This window comes from Girardinichthys multiradiatus, chromosome 5 (assembly GCF_021462225.1).
Source record: "Girardinichthys multiradiatus isolate DD_20200921_A chromosome 5, DD_fGirMul_XY1, whole genome shotgun sequence".
NCBI classification, from domain to species: Eukaryota; Metazoa; Chordata; class Actinopteri; order Cyprinodontiformes; family Goodeidae; genus Girardinichthys; species Girardinichthys multiradiatus.
This window is the reverse complement of record NC_061798.1, coordinates 27,073,801-27,098,472: the sequence shown is the minus strand read 5'-3', so window position 1 is coordinate 27,098,472 and position 24,672 is coordinate 27,073,801. Positions and strand designations below refer to the sequence as shown.

Below are 24,672 nucleotides of genomic sequence, written 5' to 3'. Positions count from 1 at the left end.
ATACTGCCCTTAAATAGTAATTTACCTCCTTTCGTAAAACATCCTGTTTTATTCTCTCATAAGCATTCTTACAAAGAAGAACCACCGAAAGGCTCCACGTTTAAAGAAACAAACAAACGTGGTCCTTCATGTTGAATGTAGCTCCATCTAGTGGCCAGTGAAGGTCTCACACAGTAGCATTTGAGCTTTTTCAAACACATTTTCCAGATAATATAAGCTCTAGTATTTTTCTAAAAACACAAAATACACTTGGAACTTCAACTCCCTTAATAAACAATTAATGAGGATAAATAAAGAAAAATCATAAATAATGAATTTTTCTTCTGGTGTGTTCAAAACTTGATAAATATGATGCCAAAACCAGGTTTAGAGATGCCTATTTATTGTCCTTTACAAAATGAAAAAATCTCAACAATCATCAGAAAAAGACATATCAGTCTTTTAAGGATAGAAATATACAACTTTAGTTGCTAATAGACATGGATTATTACATTGCTGGTGAGGTTAAAACTGCTTGTTAAAACAAGTTATTTTATGTTTCTTATAAATTTACAGTATAAAATTAAGACTATTGTAAAAACAAACCACTTTTTACTTCAATTTTGCAACTGGTTATACAGTAACACATTTTATTTTGCAAATTATTTTTGTAAATTCCACAAACTTATTTGACTGCATTTGGTCCAGTAGAGTCCAAACCCCTGGAAAAACAAAAATCATCTATCCTGTAAAATTTCAAAAACATTTTTTTCCAGTTAAAAGGGGAAAATGAGGGGGAATAAGCAAAAAATCCTAAATATCCTGGATGCATGGGTGTGCATACCCTTAAAGTGAAGCAATTTGTGATTTAATTCCAGCCTTTAGTCCTTGTTACACACTGGAAATTAATTATGGTGACTCTTATTAACCTGGAATTAAATTCAGCTGTCCAAGTAGAATTTTCTTGACATTTGCATCCTTTAAAGCCATCGTTTGCAGAGAGGTTATAAAGGACTGAACAAATCTAACCGAATAAAGGCATCAGTCAGAAGAATGCAAAATGTTCCTCCGCATTATAAAGTATTTAGAAAGAGTCATCAATGTTTGGAGAAATTATGGGAAACAGAGATATTACCAAATCTGGATGTTTATCTGAAATTTAAAGACTGACTGGAAACTTGTCAGGGAGCAGCAGGATAGGTTGGGTTCTCCACACAACAATCTAAAAATCTCATAAATCCCTGTGGCAGGCTGTGTTATGGTCTAATCTCAAGTTTGAACCTTTCCAAATTCCAGTACAGTTTTGACAGAAAACATGCAGGTTTTCTGCTTTCGAGTCCAAGTCAATAAAAAAAAATGAACCAGAAAAAGAAAGTTTTGAAACAGCCTAGCAAAGACCCCAGAACTAACCCTGACAGGAACCTCTGCGGGGGTCATCCGAAGAGGGACCTGAGATGTTCTCATAATCGGATAGATTTGGAGAACTTTTGCAGATGGTGAAAGAGTCCTACCAAAGACTGAATAATGAAAATGAATCAAAATGTGCTTCAACCAAATGTTAAAAGAAACAGAAAGCAAAGTCTGAAATGGTAGATTTGGTTTATTTGTGAGTGTTTACTACTAAATATAGACATCATGCGCTTCAATAAAAAAAAAATAAAACATCTCTTAAAAAACACAATAAAAACATGTTTATAAAGTGACATTATTTAAAAGTCTAATGCATGAACATAATACTGCATGACGTACGGAAGAACAAACAGCAGAAGCCATCTTGTGATTTCTTCTTTGCTGCAGATTTCAGCTGTTAAATTGTTAAACGTCTTTAAATTGAAGCAGCTTTTCAAACTGAAGCCAGTGATGAACACATCTCTCAGGTTACATGCACAAAAATCTTTTCACATACAAAAACCATCCTTCAGATCAGTCACAGAGAAGTACGCTGGGGTCAATCTGTGCATCCTTCAAATGACCCGCAGCCTCTTAAAGGACTGAATCAGCAAAATAAAAAGAAAGACCTTCAACAAAAGAAACGACAATACAAACCAGGCTAGACAGAATAACCACTTGAAATCTGCAGGATGTTCCTTCACACTGCAGTCCAATAAAAAAAAGATGATTTCTTCATTTAAACTGAAACACTTGGGATGAGCTTATGAGAACTGGAGTAAATCAAAGTGTTATGCCAGATTTAAGCAAACTCCTTTGTCTTTTAACCTAGGTCTTTGTTAACCATCTAAATGACAGGAATCTTTTTAACTGATCCAACACTGAACAACAAACCTAGAGGCTGTCGATAAATGGCTGCAGTCTAACTGAAACCCACAGCTCACATGCTTGGACACATTTACATTGCTCTCCTACAAACTGATGTAAAATCCTTCATAACGCAGCAGCAGCATCGTCTTTCCATTCAGGACTAGTCTGATCATCACTGACACCTTTTAACTTTTGGACGAGGAATAAAAATACAGGCTAAAACACCAACATTTTCTCCGAAACGTGAATACTGAAGTGCATTATATAATTTAAGCAGTTAAAATTACAGTTAGTTTTTATAAAATATTTACATTTAACTAGAAGACGTGCATTTTCTTAAACACTCAGGACAGTGTTTCTGTATTGAAGACAACAAGATGGGAACCAAGGAGTGTTTTAAATGTCCTCCGACATGCACTTGTTTTATATTTGATCTGTGAGAGCTCAGTGAGACTCAGCAGCTCTTGTTATTCTTTCAGCTCATCAGATCGGAGCACAAGGCTTCTGCAGCCACTGCAGCATTTAGATGTTTCCACCAATGAGTCAAACTCAGGACTGTGCAGAAACACCAGCAGCTGAGGATTTCCTCCAGAGAAGATTCACGTCCCGCTAGGGTCTAATAGCCCACAGGCATGCGAGATAAAAAGATCCTGGATGAACATCTGAACTCTGACAGAGCAGCTCTTCTTTCAACAAGTTCTAGTGTTGCTGGTAAAGTGAGAGCTCCTCAAGGTTGGCTACACACTCTGGCGGTCTCATGTGTTTTGTGGCTTCTGACAGAGACGAGGAGATCCAGTTTGTCAGCAAATATTCAACCTGTGCAGAAGCTTGTTGTTCACTTGAGGTGGCGCCCCCTGGGCCGAGCTCCGGGACTTGAGAAAGAGCCAAATTGACTCCTGTGGCTTCTCCAGCGCTGCCGAAGGACAAAGTCGTAGTTGGCTGAGGTGCACATGGCGTAGAATACGTTGGCATTTTCAGGTATGTGAAGCTCTGAGGAAAACAAAACACAACCATGAAGTGCTGCTCAGTAAATGGTAAAATGGTAAATGGACTGAGCTTATATAGCGCCTTACCAGTCATACAGACCACTCAAAGCACTTTACACTAGAGCCACTTTCAACCAATCGCACTCACTAACGCTCACACCGATACGCAGATCACAACCTTCTGATTGCAAGACAACTACTCTTCCTACTGAGCCACAGTCGCCTCCTGTTCTGTGGGGTCTGCATTATTTAGTTTAGCTTTCTAAAATCTTTTCTGTTTTGGCAGCAAAAACAAAAATATTTAGCATGAATAGATCAATGTCTTTTTAGCTTTTTTCTATTGCAGTCTGGTTGGCAGGACAATACTTGGGACAAGCAGTTTAAAAATTGATTTTAGAAAGGTGTACACTTCAGGTAGGGACCTCTTGGATTAATAATGACCTAAGCAGAAATACCCTCTGTGACACTTTAAAATATTCCGACTGAGTTAGCACTAAAGTGCAGCTATTCACCTCTTCCATGGTTGAGCAACTGGTAGAGGCCAAAGTCGATGATCCTGAAATCCTCCATGTTGTGCTTCTCTAGAGCTCTCTGGATCACCTGTGGAGTGTGGTCCTGGCTGGTCAGCTGCAGGGAAAACAGAAAGATGAGGGATTGCTGCAAAGTCAGCAACACAATGCAAGCGACTGCCCACTGTCGCTACATGCTCCTCTGGGAGGAGTGAAAACTCAATGCAACCTGCTACATTTCCTTAGACAGAAACGTTTTTAATCAACTTGAATAATAAACTGGATTCTGCTGCATTGTTTGATAACTAGGATAATCTGGAATGTATCTATTTAAGTTAGAGTCTGTATATTTGATTGAATTGTCTTTGTAAAGTGCCTTGAGATGACGTGCTGTGAATTGGCACTATATAAATAAACTGAACAAGATTTTTTCAATTCCAGGTGTTTAAAAGAACTCCTAATATTCATAATATTACCTTAATTGTCCTTATATGTATTTTGTAACTACTACAGATAAAAAATAATAAAAATACAAATTTGCAATTACTATTAATACTGTAAATATTCTTTTTAATGGAAAGAAATTCTAATGTTACTACTACTACAAACGTAAAAGTGAAAAAAAATTTCATTTCATTGTTCATTTGTCATTCATTAGTTCTATTACCTAACTACCAAAAAAATGACTGTACTAAAGTACTATTTCTTTATCGTTTTGTTTTTCCCAGCAAACACTGCTACATAGAATAAAGAAATATTTTCAATAATTCATTATTTAATTTTATTATTTCCAAATAAATTATGAATTCAGGAGTCTTTATAATCTGCAACCATAATGAATAATTTAGCATTTTAACACTAATGTTTTTTATAAAATTCAAAATTCAAATCAGCATCATTTTCTCCTCAGGCCTCTGCTTTACTCCTGGTATAAATTGCCTCTTTTTAAGTTGTCCTCCAGTGGTTTGGTCAACATACCAGAATGCTCTTGTAGATGTTTCCATTGCTGACACACTCCACTGTCACCCTGATGATGCACGAGTCTGCGATCTGTTTATTGTAGAGGGGCAGGACAGCCTGAGAAGAGCAGGTGGACTGCGATAAAGAAGAGGACGATGAATCAGGGCTGAGCGCCAGAGAAGAGCAGGAGAGGTCTGGCTGCGAGGAGCTGCAGGATGAACCGGACAGGCTAGTTGAGGATGAGGAGGACATGGAAAAGTCCTCCGCCACGTTGTGAAGAGAGCCTGGGAGAGACTGTAGGGAGGGGAGAGGTATGCCTGAATATTATGACACAATCTGACTCTAAAACAGGAGTCTAGACACTTAAACGGCTCTTATACCTTGAGTTTGAGCCTGAAGGGGGAAGGCTGAAGATTGGAGAGGTCCTCCAGCTCTGAACTACTGGAACCAGATGATGACACACTAATCTGATCAGAGTGAGATGTTCGCAACCTGCACATAAATAAATAATTCAAGCAAACTGTTGGCAATCAGTTGCTAAATTCAGTTTTGATAGCTGACCTTTAAAACTTACAAAGCAAGCTTATTAGCCAGCAGACGGCAGCTCCAAGAGTTGGGAGAGTTGGGGCAGGGATCAACAGGAGGCTCCAGTTCACGAGACAAATCATAGCTATGAAATACAAAAAAAGACAGATGATGACATGGCAGGGGTTGGTGATCCCATTCATCTAAACAGTTTTATTTTATTGGTTTTTACCTCTCCTGGTCTGTGAGCAGAGTTTGAGCCTGGAGCCAGCCTGTGATGTAAGAATTTACAGCGAGGCTGTAATGGGAGCAGAAAGCCTGCAGCTGTCGAATTTGAGAGAGGATCTCATACTCCTAACGGAGGGAAAAGTAAAAACACTGAATAATCCATAAAACATACGAGACTGAATGTAATCAATCAAATACTGTACAAAGGGTTCCTACACATTTCATTAGAAAAACCCAAACGATGTTGTTTTTAGCCAATTTCAATTAAAAATATAATGTTTGACTGTTAATTACAGCAGACGTTTCTACAGGGGTCATGTTTTAAATGAGAAACCTGTGAACAACAGCCTGGGAAGGAGGATGGAAGAATGGATGAATAAACAAACAGATGGACTAATGGATTACTAGACAAATGGACAGAGAGATGGAAGAAAGGATGGGCAGATGGACTGATGATTGATGGACATACAGATGGATGAGTGGAAAGAGAGATGAATGTATAGAAGGATGGGCTGGCGGATGGTCTAATACAGGACGGATGAATAAATAGATGAATAAGCAAACAGTGGATTTAGATGGATGATTGGAATGGAAAAAAACGACAGGTGGATAGATCCTACTTTCTGTCTCCATAGTCAACCACACTGGAAAATACTTAAATTAACTTCTATTCATTTTCCCTGACTGTGCAGAAACCCTGCATACACATCTCTTTAAAGTAGTGCAGTCCCCTTCCTGTCCCCGCAGGGGGAGGCAACCTACAGGTTTTAGATGTATCCCTGCTCCAACACACCCGATTCAAATTCAAAGTTCTGCAGATGTCTGCTAAAGACCCGATCCCTTAAATTAGCGGTGCAAAAATCAAGGACAAAAACATGGAGGAAACCACCCCTGAAAGACTGCAACAGAACCGCACAACTTTAATTCAAAATTCAAACAGTTATTCTTACAAAGCGCAACTAGGTGGCAGTACCTACCCGTCTGCGCTTCTCAAAGTTGATGAGACGGCCCTGTAAATAATTTAAAAGAAAGTTATAATGGGATCAGACAGCCCTGAGGTAGACCATAAAGGAAAACAGATAAGGAACCAACCTCCACAGTGTCAGTCAGCGCCGTGTCCAACATGGTGAGGACCGTCAGGTATGTTCCCAGGTATGGCACAACGCCACAGCTGAAGCTCTGAGAACGAAAATAAGAAATTATACATGATGTGCACATATAAATATTCTTCGCTGAGTTTTTCTTTTCTTCATAAAAGTTGATTTAAAGCAAAACTTAAACATCAGCTGCGCTCTCTGATCTGCTACTTAAAATGAAAATTGACATTTCCCATATTTAATAAACATTGAATATGGTGCTAAAAATATTTTCCACACCAACACACCTGCACCGAGTAAACTATTAAATGTGGGAAGTACTTTCTACCTCTTTTACAGTCATCTGCATAAAGCAAAAAACTGCTGAAAACCTAAATATTTTCAATTGTCAGGCTAGAAAAGAAGAAGAGGAAACTTAGTGCTAAATTAGTTTGGGGAAGTGAAACTCATGATTCAGGGAGGGAATTAAGGACTTATCCCTCGACCAGCTGACACTAACTGACATTTATGCAATTTAAGTGGTCAAAACTAAAATTAGGGAAGTGAAAAGGCCTTTTAGAGCAAATCGCCAGGTTTCCTCTCACTGTGAAGCTGCTGTCATGGTGACTCCTATCTTGCTGAGAGGACAGGAGTCGTGTCAGCGCTCATGAATCAAAGCACTCAGGGCATTAAAGCAAGACAACAACCAGTGGATGTGTTATATAATCGTTTACTTTTGACAGCACTGGAGTCAGTATCGGTCATTGTCTTTGCACTGAGGTTATACGTGAAACTCTTCAAGCCAGAGCAGTTTCACCTAATTCTTTCCTGCTTCTCAATGCTCTCCTGTCATCCAGGCCATCCAAAGGAGTTGGCGGATACTGTTGGGACTGGTTCTACTGGAAGTTTCCTTGCATTAAGCAGGATTCTTTCAGCACCAGCTACTGGCTCACAAGGTTTCTTTCAAACTGGACCCCTTTCTTTTGGTGTAAAACATTAACAATAATATTTTTTTAAACACACACATCTTTACATACAATCAAACAGAAGTTTAAAATGTTATTTTTGTGCAAATGAAAGACTGATTATTATGAAAAACAAAATCAACATAAAACCTTTTCTCTTAAGTCCTTTAGAGGAGCGGTTTAAAACCAAAGTAAATGCATGCGTGACAAGGTGTTTCCCTGTAAACGGAGGACAACTTGGATCTCTAAAAATAAACCCTGCCTTATGTTTGCACTTTTTATTTCTTCCCAAACAACGGCAATACAATTGAGATGCTTTTTGTCCTCTTTCACGGACTAACTTCAGAGGAAAATAGGACTGGCTGAGTTTCCAGACAGAAGTACAGACTTCTACATGAAACTTCAGCAAATTAAACACTGAAGTTTACACAAGTAAAGACAATGTTTTCGGTGAAACTGAGAAGTTGTGACGGTGCAGCTTTAGGTATCTCCATTTATGTTTTTATTAGAGACACACCAAGATGTCTGCTGGTGACTGATATCGGAAACGTTTCAGCTTGATCTGAGTCCAGTGCCAGATCATGCTGACAACACTCTTCAGTGGAGATGTTGTTACAGAAAAAAGAAAATGCAAAGTTGTCTACTTTCAGTTTCAGAGGAAGCACAGATGTAAGAAGCCTTTAAAAAAGGAAACAATTTCCTACGACACATGGAGACATGTCTGCAGTTCATTCAGGCTACAAGAGACAGAGAGCAAAATCTTCGACAGGTAACAGGAAGGCTGAACGTATAAGAGAAAAGTTGTTGTGTTTTATCCTTTTGAGTTTTCAAAATGGATTTAAAAATATTGCAGCCTTTTGGAAAACTCCGAGTTAAGGTAAGGATCTACATTCCCAAGAGAATACATACAAAGACTGCTCCGTTTTATTGCTAGCTATGTTAAATGTGCAAATCGCTAATATAAGATGCTAAGTCAGTTTAAAATGTCAACTCTGTAATCATTTTGAAATATTTGTAAAACCCTGTTTTGCAGTGACCACTCCCACACATTCAGTCTGATCCTGACTTTGCTCCGGATATAATAATTGATCGTTCACAGCAGGAAGGCTGGAATAAAATATTTTCAGTGTTATGTTTGTATTTTCTTTTATTGTGATTAAAGAAAAAAATGAATTGACTTAAAATATGTGACAGAAGATTAAAACCAGAGGTTGGAAATTGGCCATGAAACTGGGATCAATGCATCCCTAACTTTTATAATCATAAGAAGTTGGCTATTTGTTTTTCTTCTTGTTCAAATAAACAGGTCAGCCAAAAATTCAGCTGTGGTGTGCTGAAACACACTACCAAGTTGGTAGGCATCATTTCCTTTTACACAGTCAGAATTAGGACTTTCTACTCCAGCTAGATGGAAACATGCTGTTTTACTGCATCTAGAGAGGTTTTTTCCTGGGTTATTACAGTGTGACTTTTCAGTGGTCATCATTACCTGCTGATAAGGATTTGATAAATGCAGCAAACAGTCCTGCTGTTATTCTTCTACACCTGATCATAATGGAAATAGGGCTCAATTTAAACAATATAGTAGGTTTTATTTTCCTTTTTGAATCATATTGTGTGAGAATAAAGCCAATTTAATATTTACTGTTTCAGTGATGTACATTTCTTACATGTATGAGGCTGGAAAACATATTTACCTCAACTAGAATCTCTCTGTTGGTGAGGACACAGTTCTCATCAGGAAACGTCTCACACAGGTGATCAAAGACCATCATGCTTTCCCTAAAGGAAATATAATTTGTGGATTATTTTCTAAATATAAATTTTAGGAGTCATAATCCTCAAGCTTTCTGAAAATATCAGCACACCTGCTCACAGCAGCCCAGGTCCTCTTGAGTCGATACACGGCGATGGACTGTAGGGCTGACAGGATGGCTTTCAAAGAGGAGAAGTTCTTCAGCTGTCTGCACTCCTGTGGAGACACACAGTGCCGTTTATCCTGCAAGCCAACATATGTGTTGTTGAACTCAGTTGTGGTGATTTGTTTGGATCCTGACCTGCGCGATGGCGATCCACCACTCGATGATGCGCGCCCTGTGAACTGGACTGGTGTGCGAGCAGTGAGGCGAGCCCGGGGCCGAGGACGGGTACAGGAAGGTAGAGGTCGAGGAAGGGGACGAGATGGGGGAGGAAGTGGATGGGCTGGGCGACGATGGGCAGAGGAGGGAAGTGATGACACGGTTGGTAACAGCGTTAAACTGGGAAATGGTCGCCCGGACCGTCGGTGCCAGATTCCGGTTTTCCTTCTTGTCACGCTGCGACCAGATGCAGCCCAGGCAGTGCAAGGGCACCACTTTCACAAACAGCTCCTGGAGGATTATTAGAGGAAATAAGAAAAGTTATGAGAGATTAATCCAATAATTATATTCCACCAAAGGTTGGGGATTTGAGCACATGTAACCTACAGCGTCCAATCTGGTGAGCTGCTCCGCCACTTCTCTAACAGGGAAGTCCATAAACTTGTGTTTGTCTCGTTTAGAAGACATTTCTGCTCCGTCACTCTGATCGCTGCACTTCAGTACTTCACTGTGGTGTTCTGATGCAGAGCGGCTGCAATCTGTCAAACCATGACATAAATGGTGTGAGAACTTAATGCTCAGAAGGTAGTTACAGTGGCTGGCAGAAGTATTCCTACCCCTTGATCTTTCCACATTATCACTTTACAACCACAAACTCCAGTGTATTTATTAGGATGTTGCGTGATAGACCGACACAGAGTAGAGCTTCAGTGTGAAGTGAAAGAAAAAGGATCAAGCGTTTTTTAATTAAAATAAAATATAATGCCACATGAAAAGTTTTACACAAGCCATGTAGTGACAAACATGTCTCTACATGGTAGAGGTGATGGGAAGATGGATGAAACCAATTGCAAGGCTATCCTGGAAGAAAACCTGTTAAAGGCTGTGGCTATAATGTGGCAACATTTAAAAAAGTTCAAGTCACTGTAATAGAAAGCAGTCAGACCTGTACAAACTCTTCTCACTATAGATCCACTGAAATCACTTACAGACATTTAAGTTAATAATTAACTGACCTACTTCAAATATTTGTTCTTACATATAGCAAATGACTTCAGCTCTTTCCAAAATGCTTGCCATTATTCATTCCTTCTGTACCTTGTTCCTGGACTCTCTCTAGCAAAGCTTCAGCAGTCTGAAACAAACGTCTGAAGCAAAGGCGACGACGTAAGTGGGAACACAGGAGCCGGAGGGCCTGGTATTGAGGAGGCTCCTGGAAGTCGTTGCTGTATTCCTCTAACCACAACCGGACCACTGGGAGGGCAGGACTGAAGAGCGCAGAACAGGAAGTTAGCACATATGTAAAGTTAAGAAACAAATTGTAAATACTTGTCCTGCAGGTGTGCAAAGCATGCACATCCGCCACTGCAGGGACAGAACTCACCTGTGCAGGCTGACAGTGTTATCCAGGTTGGCAAGGGATTTGTCTCTAAAGGAAAAGGGAAACAGGACTAATCAGCTACACTATAAATCAAGACATTATCATCAGATTAAAAAAAAAAACAAACACATAACATAGGAGTTAGGTGGTGACAGAAACCATCCTGTAAACAACAGAGACCCCTACAGCTGAACGCCCCAACTGTTCATCCTGTGGAAATGTCCTGCAACACCCCCCCATCCCCACAGAGATGGTGGCCTTGGCGCAGACGGCAAACCATGACACATCTTCCTCTGGGATTAATAAGCCCATCATAAAAACATGCATGCAGTAAAACATTGTACACTGTCAGTATGGCTTCATGTTGTCTGCTTCGGAGGAACTGTGTGGCAGTTTTACAACAAGATCATAATGTTTGTGGTATTAATATGTGATTAAAAACAATCTAAAAACTAACAACAGAAGTGGGGCAATGCTAATGTTGGGAGAGCTGATAAAATATAGCTTTCTGGCAACTACAGTTTAGTATTTACTGCCAATCAGAAGAATGCAAACACTTATCATGGGCATGACTATCATTAACTTCGGTATTTTATTGATGTATTAGAACTATTATCTTTCTACAGTAGAATAATTCAGATGCCAGCTATGACTGTCAAAATATACATACAGGCTGAAATATATACATACACGCCAATGGATATTTACTGGTTTCCTAGCTTTGAGTAGAAATGTACATATGTACATATACATACAAATGGTTTTCAATTGTACTGAGGTTTGAGACAATTAAGAAGCTTAATGTTAGTCTGCTTTATACAGTATATACCAAAAACTGTTTTGATGTCTGTTTGGGATCATATTCCTGTTGAAACACCCACCAAACATCTCAACTGAACCCAAGACCCCTGGACGCACTGTCAAGCATGGTGGTAGCTGCATCATGATGAGGGTCCAGATTTTTCAACTTCACCTCATATCAACAGCTAGCCTGTTAAAACCTGGACACAGTTGTTTGTTGTATCATCAGTCCAGACAAAAAAATAAATAAAAAAAGAATGGCTGAAATGCATCTTTAACATCGAACATCGGTCGAACATTACTATAAAATTCATATCTGTGATGGGTGCCTATTGAATGGCACCATAACAGCAGAGCAGTCATATTATATAATGAAATGGCTCATCCTGTATAAAATCCTGTTGGGATAACACCTTTTCCAGTGTGCCCCGACCTCTTCCGTTGAAGCTTGCAGGAAACCAGCCGCCACCAGCCCGGCTGACATGAGGGCGGCTGTTTGGCGAATAATAAATATATCAGTGCACTAATTAACACAGGCAGCCGTTTGAAGCCTATGCAGGAGAGGTGAAGCAGCATAAGGAATTACATTTTTGAGATTCTTCAGAACAAAGTGTACTGCATCTAATCTTGAAAAATACCGCGTTCTTTCTAAAACATTCTTTGCAGGTTAATACCTGGGTGAAATTAAACCAGGTACCTTGCTGGGCGTGGAGGGTGTAGTCATGTAGTCATGAAGCAGTCACAATGCAACAAAGCTCAGGACAGCTTTGTTTAGCTCGTGACGATAAAACCTGCCATAGAAACCGGCCTCTCGTCAGCAGAGATTTGTTCTGAGAACAGCTGATGAGACGTGAGGAAGCTGTTAAACTGCTGTCTGTGTTGGAAACTGATTGGAGCATCTGGCCTGTCATAAAGCCTTCTGACGCATATGCTACACAAACATTTGATGCCACTGACGACCTTCCTAAAAAAGTAGGACATGTTGGACAAATAAATCAATGTTGGAAAAGTTTAAAAGCAAATATCAGAGCGTGCATATCTGCGTTCAGATAAGAGGAGGTGCTAGTATGGCACGTTTGACTAACTTCACTTTAAAAAAAAAAAAAGAGGATTTACTGTGAAGTCGTGGGGAATTTCTGCAACCAAAATACACTGCACAAAAAAACTACAGGAAAAGTTTTAATCAGCGTATAGTTTCAAGTCAGTTAAACTTCTGGAATATTGATCTGGTCAGTTAAGTGGTAGAAAGCGCTGTAAATCTGTGTCAGTTGTTTTGGCATTAATGAAATTAACAACAGGTGAACTAAAGGGGCAACAATGACATGAACCCCAAAACAAGAATGGTTTCCACAAGTAATCCAACTTCAACAGGATGCCACTTCAATACATGCCATTGGGTGAAGGTTTGCTGCGTCGCCCAGCATGGTCTCAAGAGCATGGAGGAGATTCCAGCAGACCGACAGTTACTCTAGGAGAGCTGGACAGGGCCGTCAGAGGTCCTTAACCCATCAGAAGGACCAATATCTGCTGCTTTGTGCAAGGAGGAACAGGATGAGTACTGCCAGAGCTCTACAAAGTGATCTCCAGCGGGCCACTGCTATGAATGTTTCATTACAAACAGACTTCCTGAGGGTTGCTTGAGGGCCCAACATCCTCTAATACGCCCTCTGCTCACTGCCCCACGTTGTGGAGCTAGACTTGGCGGGGTTTGGCTCTGGCGCCCTCTTCTTTTCACAGATGAGAGCAGGTTCACTCTGGGCTCGTGTGACAGAAAGAATGCAAGGGTCTGGAGAAGCTGCGGTGAACATTATGCTGCCTGCAACATTGTTCAGCATGATCGGTTTGGTTGTGGGTCAGTGTTGGTCTGGGGAGGAATATCCATGAAGGGACTTACAGACCTGTACAGGATAAACGATGGTACCCTGACTGTCATTCGGTATCAGGATGAAATCCTTAGACCCATCGTTAGACTCTTTGCTGGTACAGTGGGTTCCGGGTCATCTCATAAGGAGGGCGCCCCAATGTTGTCGGGCATGCCTACTAGCACATGGAGGCCATATAAACTACCATTTTGAATTTCTGCAATGACATTTCAGCAAACTGGACCAGCCTGCAGAGTCAGTTTTTCCAAGTTAAATTTCTTGGTGTCTTCAGATTAAGCCCTCTGTGGGTTGATAATTTTGATCAAATGTTGTGGCATCCTTTAGTTCCTAACACAATAGGAGGGAAGGACACAAGAAAGTATTTGAAGGAGGAAGCCAGGAAACATGGAAGGAAGGACAACTTTTAGACATTGAAGTAAGAAAATACAGTCTGGAAAAAAACAAATATTTCCATTCGCATATATTTTTTTTTATCCATACTTATCTCAACCACACAAATACTCACATCAAATGTCAATCTTTACCAGACTGCATGGGGGAAAAAGAACAGTTTCCTTTCCTTCAAAAACCATTAGGGTTAGCATTACTTGCAGAAAATGTCAAACTATTGTGCTTTTTTTCCTCCTGCAGACTGAATGTTTAGTGGTAAACAGATCGTTGTAATTTAAGCAGCAACAATGCGTTCATATGGTGGCTGGAAAAGCAGCTGACCAGGCCCTCATGATTTCTGTTAACACCCGTCTCAGTTCAGTAAAAGCCCACAAACTCACCTCTGAAACATCAGTTCAATGAAGGTGTCGGTGGAGGTGAAGGCTCTGTACATGGAGAAAAACACGTGGATGAAGTCGGGCTCTTGGCGTTCTGCGTCCAGCAGGTGGGAAACCAGGCGCTCCAAGGTGGCAGCCTTCAACCTGCGAACCTTCACAGTGTGGTACTGGACGCACCCAAAGACCGGCAAGAGATCAGGGGAGTCTGATGGGACAGGTTCCCTTCGCAGGGTGATGCCAAAAATGGCCCCATCCTCCTCTTCCTCGCCCCACTCCTGCACTGGTTCCTGCAGGGGGGAAAAAATGAAAGTCATAATGACCTGGTTGGTTAAGGACAGAACATCAGAAATCAAACCAAACACTAAACTTCCAGGGAAAATTAGCGCAATATTAAAACATTTTCTATAAATGTGGAGCTGCTTGTACTTGAAACTGGGTTCAGGTGAAACTGAACATGTATAGCGTTCATTTAATCACATTCTATGGCGCTACCTTCAAATACTTTCAACAGCTGAATGAACCAATGACTCAAGTAAGAAGCGTTCATTGACGCAGTTGTTTATGTCCTCAACCACAGGGACAGTTAGACTGACCATGAGACATCTTAACATGATTTAACAAGCATTTTTTTGTTTGGATTAACACATAGCTGCAGCATCAGGCTCATTGTCACGTAACACAATACTTCATTGTGGAGAAGAAGCAGGAAGTTACCAGAAATGTTACCAGAAAAAAAAAATACATCACCATATTTTAAGGCAATTATTGAAGTGAGCATAAAGTTGTACAGAATTCCTCAGGGTTTTTTTTGACAATAAATCTCCTACAGTCTCAGCCTTACAAACACAATACTCACAATAAAAAAAAACACTGCAGGTCATCAAATTCATAACACCAGTTACACAAAACGGATAAAGACAGACCAAAATTAAACCTTTTCGCCAAAATGCAAACGTTTTACTGCACATCACCCTGAACACATCATCTCCTGAATGAAACATGGTGGTGGCAGAATAATGCAGTGGGGATGGATTGAGCTAAAAACAGGGAAATCCTTTTAGAGGCTTTAGTACAGAGGATCACCTTCAACTAGTACAGCGACCCTACACATGCGCTATGTTGTTAACCACATAAAAATCTCTGGAAATGCTCTAAAGTTAGTGGCTGTAACACGAGAAAGTCACTCTTTCGGTGCACCACACTACAAATTGTTTTACTTATAAGATAAGATAAGACCACAAAACTTAGAGAATACCTGCGGTTTGTAAATACATAATTACAATAAGATAATAAACTTGTTTTTCCTTATCCTTATTTTTTACCTTTGCAACCGTCTTAGATTGATGGCATTAGCACACATGAACACAAGCTGGACAAGCAGACATTCATATTTTCTCTAACAAACACAAATAAAATACCTTAGCAAGAAAGCACATGTAACATATATGTTACATGTTGACCAAATTAAACGTGATCAGGACGAGATGAAATCATTTAAATGAAAACAAGCTGTGTTACATGTCGCGGTGGCACACATGTAACAAAGAAAAACAGGACGCAGGATGCCGAAACCAAAACGTAGCAGTGATTTATAAACCCCTGCAGGTAATGCAATTATTTATCAGCGTGTCAACAGAAACAGAGTCAGGTTCACATGAAGCTACCTGAGCAGGAAGACCGGAAAAGCAATAGTAATAATAAAATACCCTCTGAAGATTCAAACTTTAGTGGCTTAAAGGTGAAACAGCGAGAGTTACATCAACATACCATAGATAACTGCCATTTTCCCATGTTTTCCTAGAAGATGAGGCAAATAAATCCTTCTTTGTTTTGCTCCTGAGACGCAACGTAAACTGCGGGGAGTTAGAAATAGAGATGCTTCCTCTGACTGTTGACTCGACTCTGAAGTAAACCTAAAGCGCCCATGACTTCAAAACTGACGAAGGTGATGACTTATTCGTAAGGCAGTGAGCTGCTGAGGCGACTGAAACTTCTTTATATAGGAGGTGGGGGTGTGGGCGGAGTCAGGCAACAGGTGTAGGCGGAGCCACTACAGACTGACCAATAAGGGGACAGGACTAAATGGGAGCAGGTGTCGTGATCACTAAAACTGAGGCTGAAAAATTCATTGTTGCTACAGAAGAAACTGGTGTTGTTTTATTGTGATACCGACAGCAGAGCGATAGTCATAATTCACATTCAGGTGTCCTAGTTCTGAGGTTCTCAAACTTTTAGGGGCCAGGGACCTCTTAGCAGTGGTAGAATTTTTCCATGGACCCCTTAAGATTCCTCATCATGATAATATTTTTTAAACTGCCTTTTGTACTCTTAAATACTATAGGAATTCTGTATCTTTAAAAAAAAAAAAATAACATGCATACACCCAATCTGTTACCTAATTGTTTTTTTTGTTTTTTATTTTGCCGCATGTAATTCTCACCCTTTCGCTGGAAAAATTCTCGTTTTTTATCTTTGAACTCCGGCTGCTTTGTGACGAGATGCTGCTTTAGCTTAACTGGCTTCATCGCTTCGTTTGCTTGCACTTGAAGACACATAACACATTTTGGTCTTCCATCCTAATTCTCGATGAAGCCAAACTCGACGTAACTGTTGTCATACTTTATAATTTTAGCCGATTTGGCTTTTACCTTACTTGATGAAGTGGACGGACTTAAATATTTGTCCATTGTGTTAATTAGCTCAAGCCCAGAAGACCCACACCAGTGCCTCCTCGGGTTCGACATGTGTTCCACGGACCCCTGACCGATGGTTCGCGGACCCCAGTTTGAGGGCCGTTGTCCTAGTTAAAGTACATCAGTAAAAGCATAATTTTCCTCAACTCAAACAACTGTTTAAAATTAAGAGTGAAGCAAAAACTATTAGTTTATTCGAGTTTTAAGGTAAAGGAGCACATATTGCACTGAAACATGATGCATACTGGACTAAATTCAGTAGCTACTCCATATTCAGACTGACAAAATAAAAACAAAAAACTCTACAAGGAACTCGAGAAATACCATGGATTCAGAAAAATAAGAGAAAAAAGGCAATGGTTTTGTTAGTTGTCATAGGACCACTCTGCCCTTTGACTCCTACAGGGGCTGTGACGAGAGAGCTTGTTAGACAGTCTTATTACATATATAATGCTTTAAAATCCCTGCTGTCAGATTCTGACATGAATGTATTCTGTAAAAAACAAATATCTCCATAAAAACAGAAAAAAAATTGAACCTTCAAAACTTCAGTTTTATGCATTTATTTTGCTCATTTTCAACTTTAATAAAATACCACATTTACTTTAAAAAAAAAAATCACTAAATTAGAACATGATGTTTTTTAAGTGGGAAAAATTGTAAAATGAAACACCCCAGCACGGCTGGCCCATGGTTGTATGGGGCCTTGAGCAGAATTAGATATCCTGTTATGAACATCCCCACCACTAATAATCACTAATAATGTTTTAACACAGATTTGGTGGAATCTGGGAAAGGGGGCTGAGCTTAAAAGAAATCAGTTGATTATTATTTGCTGATATGCATTTGTGAACAAACTGAGCTCAAACACAAAGAAATGATTACACTTGCATTTACAAGCCCCCGACTGACCTTAAGACCTTTGCTGCATGTCTTCTGTCCTGATCACTCTTTACCTTTCAGGCCTGATTACAGTGAATAAAGACCACTGGTGAAAAATTATTTTCAAAACGTTTTGCGGTCTGACCAATTCTAAAAACATTGTTTTCAAGGAGAGTTGAAAGCAAAGGTAGGGTTGTGCAGCAGGAGGGATCAGGGGTGCACATTACCATTTTGTGAACTTGGAAAGTACAGTAAAAAAAGAACTAAAACCAAAACTTTCTTTAACCAATGTAAGGGTAATTTACAATCTGTACTTCCACATTTTATATCATTTACCAAAACCAACTAATACAGAAAATGCTTACTCTTGGTGTCTGCTGGTCATAAGTACAGCTATTTGATCTGTTACTGAAAATGGGAAGTGTGGCGGTCAACTTTGTTTACTAGTTTAAAGCATTAAACTGGGTTTCTATGGTAGGTTTGTGTCGATTGTAAATTATGAGCTGCACTGTGTGTTTTATCATTAGTGATAGCTTTTACCACAGCAGCAACAAACATGATTCCCTGCTGAACTGATCGCTGTGATGAACAGCATCTGTTGTTTTCGTTGTATTATTAGCAAATCAGCCATTGAACTTGCAACTTTTCAAGAGTTAAAAAAAAAACTTTTGAGTTTTCACTGCTTTTATTGTAAGATGAAAAAAGGGTCAGCTGGATCTCCTCTTTGAATCGTTTAAACTGGGGCAAAAAAAATCAGCAACAACAACAAAATAAGACTTAAAACTTTAAAGTTCTTTTAAAACATCAAGACTAATGATGTTCTTATGGCAAGCAACCTCAACCCCAGTTCCAGAAGTGATTGTTATATTGCCTGTTATATTGGTGCATTCTCTAGCGAGCTATTTTTCTTCATTGTAGAAAGTTTTTCATTCATCTACTTTATTTATAAATCTTCTACCTATTATTATTATTACTACCACCACCTTTTGGAAACAGGCCAAAAAGCAAAGTAAAATTGTAAACCTGAAGAAATTGTCTGTCCAGCTGAAAACTGGAGCTACAGCTTTTGATTTGTTCCAGGTGCTCGAAGAAAGTAATAATTGTGTCTCAGTCAAACAAATGGGAGGGATCATTCTTTGAAAGGAATAATACTAAATGAAGATCAATCATATGCATCCAAGAAGTGGACTGCAGGCCAACTCTGTCAGGCGAGAAGCTAAACATTTATAAAAAAGAAAGAAAAGTGCTCAGCAGCCTCTTGTTGACATTCCTGTCCATCACTTTAAGAGCTCTGGGTGAAGTACCGTGTAAAACAGGTCTGCTCTGATTCTAAAAATACTTATCTGACACACAAAGAATGGCATCATGGGAAAACCTTTTAATTTAGTGCCTTTTGTAACACGTCATAGGTTTGCAGATGTACTCGTGATAAAAGCAAATCCCTGAGAAACGTCAGCAGATCTTTAATCTGGGTCAGGTTTCTGCTGCTCATTAAGTCAAAAGATGAATAATGAGAGTTTTGTTTATGTAATGAGTTTCTGTCTCTCACGTTTCACTAAGCCTCACAGCGATTAATAAAAAGGCCAAACAAAAGATTCGCAGGAGAGACGTCAATTAGTTCAAATTAGACACATGAAGGGTTGATGGGGTGGCGGACTGAGAAGTGGGAGCATGACTTCAGAAAGACATTAAAGTGTTGCATTTCTGCTCAATGACCAGGAGTGTGAGTGGTCACTTCTGAAGATTAGCTTCTCAAAAACTAAAGAAATGTTAATTGATTTTGGAAAGAAGCCTTCATCATGCCTTCTTGTTTTATCCATGGACAAGTTGTTGAAGTTGTTGAAGCTTTGCTTTACAAATACCTCGGTACAATTATCGACGACCTCTTGACCTGTGCGAAGTCCCACTAGCGCATGCATTTTTACCAGAAATTTTCAGCTCTCCCCCCCAGCTCTACAGAACCAGAATCACAAGGAACTATCCTTGGTACCTCAAAAGTACCTCAAAGATTTGATCTAATAGGCCCACAGAGTAACTATAGCAGTCTATGTTTGCATCCTGGTTGTTTTATAAATGTTGTGGCAAATATTTTTTATGTTTGTCAATAGCGTTTTTTTTTTTGCATTTGTTCTCTACTGGCAGCAAAAGAAAAAGCTTCTTGGGAAAAATAAGGTTTTTAACTTATCTTGAAGTTGCATTGGTTTTATTTTCTAAAAAAAAAATATTTGAGACTTCCTTCAGCTAAAACTACAAGGAAAGGCAAATAACTTCTAAATTATACTTCCGTATTGGTTTCCCTAAAAAGTGAAAGAAAATTATGCAATAGTGGAATTCCTATGACACAAAAACAAAGAAAGGAATATGGATTAACATCCAGCTGTCAAAGACACAACATTATTTCAAGACTGTTACTGCTGGTTATTTTACTTGTTCACCATTTCATACTTTTACAGTTTTGGTTCTTTTGTTTCAGAACCTTTTTGGTACAAAACGTCTTTGTACCAACTGCGCATCATTTTATACATTTTGTACCCATTTTGACAAACAATGATTTCAATAATTTACTTTTTTTCTAGTCAGACTCTGCAGTAAGAAAATGTAATTATGCAAAAATAGTTATTGCTGAAAATGTAAATGGCACCGTCAGTTTCATTTAAGCCATGTTTTCCAGACCCTTTTCTTTCTTTGCCATTGTACAAAGTCCTCACCACTCTCCATATGATTTAGCTCCTCATCCACTGGAGATGTACATCAGGGGCAAGCATTCAGGGCTTTTGAAGTCCATTAAACGGGCCAAATATATGATCTATGCAGAGCATCCAAGCCTGACACTTGATATGTAATATCCTACCAAACTGAGCATCCTTTGTAATTACAACATTGCACACAATGATACTGGGAGGATTTTTTGCTTTGATCAGGTGTCATAGTCTGTGGTAAGTCATTTAAAGCTCTATGGTCCTAATGGGGGTCCGAAACATAAACAATGGAGAAAGGGTGTAAAACAAATCTTTGTAAATAGTATAAAGATAAATTATTTGTGACATTTGACCATTTCCTGATTGTTTGTCCCCAATTCATCTAAAGATTTAACTGATAGAGAAATACACTGACAATGGTTAAGAGCAATGGTACAGGGAAAAAATAATGTGGGCACAAACTGGCGAAGAGGCAAAATGACCTGGAGCCTATAAAGAAACTTAGTAACTAATAAAAAAAAAATATAGATGTTTATTCTAAATTAAATGTGAAAGACAAATTAATATATTCTGAGTAAAAATTGCCAAAAGAAGAAATTGCTGCCTCTTTGGTATATTTTTGGCATCCTTAGCCTGAGAACCTGTTATGGACATTTATTATTATTTTCTTTTATATTATTGACTAAATTAAATAAAAACAGGAGAAGTTGTAGACCTAAATACTACCACCTATCCATCCATTTTCTTCTGCTTATCCAAAATTGGGTTACTGAAGCAACAGGTCCAGGAGACTCTGATCTCTTCCTGAATAACAAAGTTCCTCACCCAATGTCCAAGCCCGGTCTAGCCACTCCGTTCAGCTGCTTGTGTCAGAGATCTTGCTCTTTCAATCATGATCTATATCAAGACTTTTGCTTTATGCCTCAAACTCACAAATTGACCTTTCTATTACATCTTAAAAGGCATGAAGCAGTCAATAAACTTAAATAACCAGATAACGTCCTAGAATAGTCTTATTAGTCTTACTAGTGTTCAAATGTCTAAAGAACTGAAAGAAAGCAAACAAATGTAACAATTTTTTACAAAGAGCAAGGCTGCTGTTCTCTATTTGGGTAATAAACTTTAAGTTAGGAGTGAAGATGTGTTTATGCTTTTCCTTTATTTTCCATGCAGAGGACGCAAGTCATAATGTCCGAATTTTTTATGAACACAACAGAACGTTGGTATTTCTCTAAGACAATTAACTTCTTACTTTTAAAATATAAAAGAAATATTCTACCTTTATCCAGCCTTACCTCATGGTGCCTATCGGTGTCCAGCAGCTGGAAGCTCCTCAGCCACACTCCGGGCTCCGTGTCCAAGATGACGCCTCCGCAGTGACTGGACCTCAGCCACAGCAGCCTCTTCATCCTGCCCACCCTGCTGATGCTTCGCTGGTGACCACAGGCTTCATCATCGCCTCCACACAAAGGAAGAGTGCTCCTCATTTCCTGCTCTGAGTCGGTCACGCTCACAGGCCCACACACCTCTCATTGGAGATCTCCCACACCTGCTGCCTCATCTGTTTGGGAGGAAAGCGTGAAAATGGGCGCCCTCATTTTATTTCAGCCAGTCAGAGTGATATGAAAGTCTGCAGATATTCAAAACAACCAAATCTTTCAGTTCTCAGATATACATGACGCTGTTAGGGAATGGGCCATCATCTGATAAAATGAAGGATTATACAATATAAACTTGAATCACAAAAAAACATACGTTAATTCAGTAATTCAGTTCAGTATTGCACATATTGTAATTTTAATATTTTCTGTAAGAATATATAAATATACAGAAATGTCAACCTAAAACCATTTCCTACTGTGGGAACCTTATACTGGTCCTCTCCCCCAGGTGAGGTTTTTATATTGCTCACCATTCAGAGTGTTTTTTTTTATCAAGTGGAGGTATGAGCGTGTCCAAAAAAAAAATAAAAGTTGATAATTGGACCCAAATGGGTTTTCTTCTGTTTCTTTTGCACGTCTAGAAATATGTTTGCATAACACACGAAGCTAAAGAGGATGAAGTTTGTATCTCTTTTAGATTTCTTTTGGCAAAAATTTGGAACAGTCTGGACGTTTTTCAGCCATCTCTAACTTAAAATATGAAATACTTTGATTAAATCTGAACAGGATTCTACATTAAACAGATATTCTTTAAGGCAGTGTTTGAGATGTATTTATTTTTTTCTACAGTTTTCCTTCCACCAAACCTTCTATCAGTTTACCTGGATACAGCACTATTTGAGCAACTGTCCACCTTGTGGACAACTCATGGTGGTAGAGGTTTGTCTTGCAACTGGTGGGTTGCCGGTTCAAACTCCTGCTCTGTCCCCAACATTGCCTGCTGATGGTGGTTGGAGGGCCCTGTGGCACCGATTGTATGGCAGCCCCACTTCTGTCAGTCTGCACCAGGGCAGCTGTAGCTACAGCATAGCCTACCACTGTCAGTGCATGAATGGTGGGATGACTGTAGTGTAAATCGCTGTGGTGGTCCTCAGACTTGATAAAGCACTATACAAGTGTGTTGAGTGTCAATGACTCTTAATGACTAATTATATGAGAAACAGATTTTTTTTTAATCAGCTGCAAGTTATACCAAGCTAAATTAACAGAAATGAATGCCTGAAATATAACCCTAACAAATCTGTATAAGGTTAACTTTTTCAAATGAAAAACAAACCAATCACATTTCCAATTATACTGTAATTTATTAAAAAGGCACCAGTAAAAAATATTAGTAGTTATTTCGATATTCAGTTCGTATGCACTGATTGCAAATATAGTGTAAGTGGTGGCCATTTGATACAAGCTCTTGAGAGCCATAAATGTCAAAATAATGCACATTAATCACTTTCAGCTATAATCAGATATAATTCATGAAAACCAAAAAAATTGCGCCATTTTTATTTAAAAATCGACCAAAAGTGAAAAATATGAATTCATCTTAAGCATAAAAGAGTGCAGATACACATAAAGACATGCAGCTACTTACTTCTGCTCTTGCTTCTTCTGGCGGTCCGCGTTCAGGACTGCATGTCCTCAGCAACAGCATTCACGTAGAGACATGAGTGAAGCTCGGAGGAAGAGAATCTGGCATTTATCTCTGAGGGGCTGATTGTTCTCTGAGTCAGTGGGTGGATGATGCCCTGCGCATGAGTGTATAGTAAAGGCCTCCTCCTTGTTTGGCTCCAGCCTACTCTGTGTAATAATGCAGTGCGTTTTATAATTGCGCCTCAGAAAATCAAATCATTCCAGCTCACTGCCCTGTTCATCAAAACAATGCACAAACTCGCTGCCCTCATTTTCATTTCGGCCGTGCGTAAAAACACGCAACTATGCGTGAGTACGCTGCAGGGGGGCGGATGAAGGCCCAGAAATCTTAGGGATATTTTTGTTTTACTCTAAATACAGCCAATTGGACAACAGCGAGGGTTTGACTTTAAATGACTGAATGTCTTACCTGGAAGAGCCCGACAGGTGTGTCTTCAAGAAGAGTTGGCGCACAAACTGATGACACAGTGCATTTACGCTGAAACAGCTGAAACATGTTTAAAAACCTGTTTATAGATCATCTCAAGGAAGCACACGCTCCACGTTTCAAACTGCAGCAGGAAGGCCAGGAACTCTTCCTCCCACTGATTGGCTGATCAGAAACAGCATGGCAGGCCACACGTAGTCTGAAGATTCCCAGTTTAACAAAATAATCCATTATGGATGCTCTTTCAAAGGTGTGATCAATTTAACCATGAATGTTTTTAACGATTTTGGTTAGCAGTTGCATCTCAGTAAATAAGAATATCTTCAAAAAGTTGATTTATGTCAGTAAATCAGATACTCGATTTATAAAGTAAAACTTGTCAAACTTTATAGATTCAGCTATATTTCAAGCATGTAGTTCTGATTTGATGATTATGGTCTACAGCTAATAAAAACCAAAATATTTTACTTATTGTGCAGTAATTA

At 39.3% G+C, this 24,672-nt stretch overlaps 1 protein-coding gene across 2 annotated transcripts; it reads right to left on the bottom strand.

Moving 5' to 3' along the window:
- Window positions 1-1,561: 1,561 nt before the first annotated feature.
- rgl3a (ral guanine nucleotide dissociation stimulator-like 3a) lies at window positions 1,562-23,868 on the bottom strand. Of its 2 annotated transcripts, XM_047366957.1 has the most exons (17): window positions 23,702-23,868; window positions 21,967-22,232; window positions 14,401-14,684; window positions 10,950-10,994; window positions 10,664-10,833; window positions 9,953-10,104; window positions 9,545-9,856; window positions 9,356-9,459; window positions 9,185-9,269; window positions 6,539-6,625; window positions 6,424-6,456; window positions 5,451-5,572; window positions 5,268-5,363; window positions 5,074-5,185; window positions 4,712-4,987; window positions 3,737-3,851; window positions 1,562-3,228 (listed from the first exon to the last, which is right to left on the bottom strand). In XM_047366957.1, the coding sequence occupies exons 2-17, from the start codon at window positions 22,156-22,158 to the stop codon at window positions 3,074-3,076; spliced, it is 2,340 nt and encodes a 779-aa protein (XP_047222913.1). In that variant the 5' UTR covers window positions 22,159-22,232; window positions 23,702-23,868; the 3' UTR covers window positions 1,562-3,073. The 2 variants fall into 2 exon arrangements, with proteins under 2 accessions (XP_047222913.1, XP_047222914.1); XM_047366958.1 differs by lacking the exons at window positions 21,967-22,232; window positions 23,702-23,868 and adding an exon at window positions 16,165-16,346.
- Window positions 23,869-24,672: the final 804 nt, after the last annotated feature.

Excerpts from the sequence above, each read along its gene's own strand:
- rgl3a (XM_047366957.1), bottom strand. The coding sequence starts at position 22,158 with ATGAGGAGCACTCTTCCTTTGTGTGGAGGCGATGATGAAGCCTGTGGT. Across the intron at positions 10,105-10,663 it reads AGAGAGAGTCCAGGAACAAG|ATTGCAGCCGCTCTGCATCA; the intron begins GTACAGAAGGAA and ends ATGGTTTGACAG. Across the intron at positions 4,988-5,073 it reads CCTTCAGGCTCAAACTCAAG|TCTCTCCCAGGCTCTCTTCA; the intron begins GTATAAGAGCCG and ends CCCTCCCTACAG.